The sequence below is a fragment of the Delphinapterus leucas genome, chromosome X, assembly GCF_059928025.1.
Source record: "Delphinapterus leucas isolate spDelLeu-1000000601 "Yukka" chromosome X, BTC_Dleu_Yukka2, whole genome shotgun sequence".
Lineage (NCBI taxonomy): Eukaryota > Metazoa > Chordata > Mammalia > Artiodactyla > Monodontidae > Delphinapterus > Delphinapterus leucas.
Window position 1 is genome coordinate 1768347 of NC_143150.1, and position 6000 is coordinate 1774346.

A 6000-nucleotide genomic window follows, 5' to 3' on the forward strand; every position below is an offset into this window, starting at 1 on the left:
CTAGTGATTCAGAACAAGCTCCTCAACCCTTCTGTCATGTTGGCCTCGTTTGCTCATCTGGAGAATGGGGATGACATGCTCCCAACTTCCTAGGGCCACCGCGAGGGTGGAATGGACGAGTCCAGGCACGGAGCCGGCACTCACAGCCCTCACTGAAAACTATATTATCTGGCCTCTGACAGGGATGCCCTGGGGACAGGACGTTGACAGGGCCAGTCGTCCGTCCAATGCTCCACGAGGGTGGGCGGTGTCTTCAGTTTGAGCTGGCAGACCCGTCTTCCGCTGGGCCTCTGGGAGTCCCGAGGGGGAAGCCGGGGGTGAGGTGTCCCCTTCCAGGGAGCGACTGCTCTTCGGGGAGCCCAGCAGTACTACCACGACGGGGGGCGCTGGGCATCGTCTCTCTCAGCCTGCGGTTCTCTGAAGCCCCTCTGTCTGCGGCGGGGGGAGGGGAGGCAGCCCCAGCTTGTGGATGATGGGGCAGGGGCTCCTCTCCTGCTCACTCAGACCCATGCTGGGATGGACCCACTTCTTCGTACAGCCCTGTCCTTCCTTTTCACTGTGCAGGTGACTGTTCAAGAGCGCTGCTTTCAGGCGGATTCTCAGTTCTGCTCTCTCACCTTCTGCGGCCCATCAACTCTGAGCCCCTCGGAAAGCCTGCCCGCAGCTCCTCTCCCAGGCCCAGCCTCGGCCCCAGCCACCCCACTGATTCCATTTGCGGTTTCCCCCATGGATCTCCCTCGCTCCCCTGCGGGCCACCTACGCACTTAAATGATGTAGCTAAACTCTTCTCCTTACACATTTCCTTGTCTTCTCCCCAAGTGGACTGGCACCCTGGAGGGCAGGGGCTGGGTGTCTGAGAGGCACTGCCCCCAGTCCCGGTCTACATAACGTGGGGTCATGTGACAAACACCACCTCCCCACAATCTGCCCCCGCGCGCAAGCGCATACACACACACACACACACACACACACACACACACACACACACACAGTGATTGGCCAGCAGGCCGATTACCAGCCAGGGTCAATGAGGAATTTGCTGTGGGACTCAGAAATCCCGCCCGCCCCACCCACTCCCGCAGTCACAACACTCCCCTCACACGAGGGAGGAGGCCTTTGTGCCCAAGCTACATAACACCCAGAAATCATCAACTGACAGTTTAATAAATTTGCTCATATAAAATTGTATAGCTTCTCGGGCGTCTCTGGTGGCGCAGTGGTTGAGAGTCCGCCTGCCGATGCAGGGGACACGGATTCCTGCCCCGGTCCGGGAGGATCCCACGTGCCGCGGAGCGGCTGGGCCCGTGAGCCATGGCCGCCGGGCCTGCCCGTCCGGAGCCTGTGCTCCGCAACGGGAGAGGCCACAGCAGTGAGAGGCCCGCGTACCGCAAAAAATAAATTGTATAGCTTCTTGACAGCCCAAACCAGCCAGCCTAGTCTTTCAAGACAAGAGACAGACTGAGGGAAAATATTTACAACACATGGAACAAAGGACTAACAGCCCAAGTGTATGACAAGCAGGGTCTTTTGGGGAGGCAATTATGTGCTGTCCATTAAAACTGTAAATGTCCATAGGCTTTGACCTGGCAGGGCCACTTAGAGGTAATTATTCTAGGGTGACATTGACACATGTTCAGAGCAGGTAGCAAAAACAAAGAAAAAGGAGAAGAAGAAGAAGAAGAAGAAGGGAAAAGGTAAAAGTTCATCAGTTGGGGATTTGTTATGTAAATTATAGGACGTGTACTCTATCAAATACCGCGTGGCCAGAGAAGAAATGAGCTAGCTGTTTCTGTACTGACATGGAAGAATTTCGAAGCTATATTATTGCTAGTTAAAAGAAAATCACAATTGTATGTACAGGGTTTGTGTTTTTTAAAACTGTGTGAGTATAACTATGTCGGTGATTGCATACAAGAACATAGTTAGAAGTGAGAAACAGAACTGTTAACAGTCTTGCTTAAGATAATGTTTTGTAAAAACTTTCAATTATGTGCTTTAAATATATGCGGGTTGCTAACGTGTAAAATGGTCCAGCCACTGTGGAATGCAAATTGGCAGTTTCTTCCAAGGCTAAACTTCCACCTCCTTGGAACGCAGCAGTTGCACTGTTGGGCAGGCATGCCAAAGAAATGGAAACTTCTGACCACAGGAAAACCTGTACACGAATGTTCATGGCAGATTTATTTGTAGAAGCCTAAAGTGGGAATCGGCACCATGTCCCTCAGTGGGTGAAGGCCTGAACAAACTGTGGCTGATCCAACCAAGGACGACAGCTGGCAATACAAAGGAAGAACTAACTATTGATACCTGCAACCGTTCCGATGGATGGATCTCAAGAGCAGTGTGTGAGTGAAAACAAGCCCTGGGGTGGCTCGCGGGATCCTAGCTCCGGCCCGGAGCAGGGATGGAACCCCCGCCCTTGGCAGTGAGAGCGGGGACTCCTAACCACTGGACCGCCAGGGAAGTCCTTATGTAATGTCTTCAAATGACAAAATTACAGAGCTGAGAATAGAATCCGGTTGCCATGGGTTGGGAGGAGGAGGGAGGGGCCTGTGGCTACGAAAGGTCCACAGGAGGGGTCCTTGTGAGGGGACGGGCTGGATACTGACGGCAGTGGTGGTCACCTGAGTCCAACACACACACACACACACACACACACACACACACACGGGGATAAAACCCGGAGCAGCTCTCCGCTGGCACCAATGCCCTTTCCTGGTGTGCGGTCCCACTAGCTGTGCAACAGGCTGACGCTGGGGGAACTGCGGGAGGTGCTCCGGCCTCTTGGACGTTTCTGTGTAACTTCCTGTGAACTTAATTCCTTCAGAATACAAGTTCACACCAAAAGCACACAAGCAGGGCTTAGCGTGTACACATCGGACCACTCGCGCGACTCTGCACGGACAGTCCCTGCTCTCCCGGCAGGGACACCTAGAGGCCCGCAGCCGACCCGGTCGCCGGCTGAAGAAAACCCGCGGGGGGGAAGAGCTGAGAGGGGCGCGCGGGGGGGGGCGGGTCTGCTTGTTGTGATTGGGCAAAGGAGGTGCCCGTCACACCAGAAGGGCCGGGTTTCCTGGGGGCGGGTCTCGTCACGAGTCGAGCTTGGTCAGTGGCGGAGCCAGCTGGAAGGGGTGGGCAGGAAAGCGGTGCTCCGCGGCTTACGGTGGGCGCGCTGAGGGGGAGTGAGGAGACCCGCGTGGGGGCGGTCAGGGCGGGGCTCGACGCGCCGGGACAACGGCCCGGCCTTGTGGTCACCGCCCAGCTTCCCCGGACTCCGCCCCCCACCCCTCTGGGTCCTGGGCCTGGCCAGAGTCCCCGTTCCCCGAGTCACCGGGGGCCTTTGGCTCCGCGATCCTGAGAGCTTCCACCCTCCCGCCACCCCACCCCTTGCCTGGCCCACTGTGTTCCAGCGCCCCTGAGTGTGATTCGGACGGTTCCCTGTGAAGCACGGACCCGCCCCCCTCCACACACGCGTGGTATCCAGGGAGAGGTGGGCAGAGCTGCGGCCGTGCCCAGAAACTTGGTGTCGGCCAGGGGTGTCTGTCCATGCTGCTGGAGGGGGGGGACGGCACGAAGTAACAAAGTCTTCCCCATGTCACTTGACACGTGTGGCCTGCTGGGAAGGAATCCTGCCCAAGCACGCCTGTTCTCCAGGACAACCTGTGGGTGCCTGCCTGCCTGCCTCTCACCTGGGAGGTCAAGGTGAGCCCCGCAGAGAGAGAAAGCTCATGGCTTCTCTAGAAGAGGGTGCGATCAGGAACCGTCCATCCCGGTGGTGGTTCTCACGCTGAGAGGCGCGTAAGAACACCTGGAGGGCGCGTTCAACCCTGGGTTGCAGGGCCCCACCCCAGAGGCTCTGATCTGGCACACCTGGGGTGGGGCCTCCCGCAATCCTGGGTGATGCTGCTGCTGGCCAGGGACCCCACTGTGAGAAGCACTGCTCTAGAGGGCTGAGACTCCTAGGTGTGTGCCCCCTGCCCTACCCCAGACTGGCTCCTCTGCAGGGTCCCCACGGGCCTGGGAAGCGCCAGGAGGATGCTGGCTCTCGCGAGATCTGGGGCTTCCCATTGAGCAGCCTTCACCCTTCCCCGCCTGAGGATGTGGTCCACAGCGCACCGCCCCCCGCCCCCCCCCCCCCCCCCGGCACCCCAGCAGGATCAGGTGTCAGGTTTGTACACGTGCTCAGCAGTTCCCCGACTGGGGCTGATAACATCTGGACACTTAGGAGGGAGGGGCGGAGGCCTGGGCGTGGGGATGGGAAGAACTCTCTGATGAGGCAGAGGAAAAAAGACCTGACCGCCGAGCTCAGAGGTGGGAAAGGAACACGGGCCCTGAGACCAAGAGTGTGGATTTGGGGGAGCGTGGAGGCCAGAAAGGGGGTTGTCTGCCCGGGAACTGCCCTGACAGTTGTCTGGTCTGTGGGCGTGGCCAGTCCTCTCCAGCCGCCGCCGCCGCCTTTCCTGCCAAACGTTCCTCACCAAGAGGGTCTCCCAGCTCCTGGGTGATGCTGCCCAGACCTGCTCAACGCCCAGCGCCACCACCCACCGTTTTGGCCAGTCTTTGCGGTGGCCGGTCTTTGTTCGGCTCCAGGATCGCCCGCCTTCTGGTTGGAGGCGCAGAGCAAATGCAGTGCCAGTCACCAGGCACCATGTGTGCCCGGAACCAGCAGCTCTGGGACCCCAACACTCGAGCACGTTCTGGCTGTGGGATCAGATGGGGGTAGCCTTTGGCTTGCACTTTCCGCGGTCCCCTCCTGCACCCCCTTTTCCTTGGCGTCGTTGAGCTTTCCTTGTTGACTGGTTCAAGCTCTCTATGCGTTAACGATATGAGCCCCGAGTCACGTCTTGCTACTATTTTTTTGCCCCACTTTGTCACTTGTGTCTTGACTTTGTGGTTTGGGGTTTGTGTTGGCCAGGCATACGATTTTAGTGTTTGTGTCATCAGACTTTCCAGGCTTCTCCTAATGGCTTCTGGGGCTTCTCGTCGGTTTGTTTGCTTCAGACTGACTTGGAGTGGTCTTCTCCATTTAAAATGATCGTGTATTAGTTACCCATTGCTGCGTAACAGATTACCCCAATCGTAGCACCTTAACACAGCCAACCGTCGTAATCTCCTGCGTGTGTGAAGGACAGGACTCTAGAAGGCTTGGCTGGGGGCTTCCGGCTTGGGGTCCATCACAGGCTGCAGTCGAGGCCTCCGCTGGGGCCACAGCCCCACGGTCTGCCTAGGGTGTGGGGATGGGCGGGGGCAGCTCTGCTTCCAAGATGGCTCGCGTGGCTGTGGCGGGGCCTCGGGCCTCCCCACCGGGCCTCTCCCTAGGGGTGCTCAGGGTGGGGCTTCGCCAGAGCCCACGACCTAGCACAGAGCAGCCCCGAGATCGAGGCCTCAGTGTTTCTCTAAGAACTTCACCTCGAAGTGACACCCCCTCACCTCTGCTGTAATTTTATGGCTTACACGGGTCAACCCAGGAACAGCGGAGGAGGGGACGGTACCCGCTAGGGCGTAGCTTGTTCGCGTTCATGGCGGATGAGAAGGCTCAAAGGAGTGTCCTCGCTCCAGAATCTGTGTGCGGGACTCCTGGTCCGCACAGGCCCCTTGGGCATGCGTCCTTTGTCTGAGCGGGGGTGGCAGGTTCCAGCCCGGGACCCAGAGAAGCAGGGCCTGTGTTTGCAAGGGCACAGTGGGTTTTCACCTTTAAACGGTTGCAGACAAAACACACAAAAAGCCAGAGAAAGAGGGCCTTCCCTGGTGGTGCAGTGGTTAAGAATCCGCCTGCCCATGCAGGGAACACGGGTTCGAGCCCTGGTCCGGGAAGATCCCACGTGCCGCGCAGCAGCGAAACCCGTGCGCCACAGCTACTGAGCCCGCGAGCCTGAACGACTGAAGCCCGCATACCTAGAGCTCGTGTTCCGCAACGAGAGAAGCCACCGCAGTGAGAAGCCCGCACACCGCAACTAGAGAAAGCCCGCGCGCAGCGACGAAGACCCACCACAGCCAAAA

General features: G+C 58.4%; 1 protein-coding gene across 1 annotated transcript; it reads left to right on the forward strand.

Annotated features, from left to right (window-relative positions):
• Window positions 1–2214: 2214 nt before the first annotated feature.
• On the forward strand, window positions 2215–5176 carry LOC149744122 (uncharacterized). The gene is given in 6 exon segments (XM_089903913.1): window positions 2215–2224; window positions 2994–3182; window positions 3185–3411; window positions 3447–3772; window positions 3989–4163; window positions 4226–5176. Coding segments are annotated over 6 exon segments (1425 nt in total). The 3' UTR covers window positions 4724–5176.
• Window positions 5177–6000: the final 824 nt, after the last annotated feature.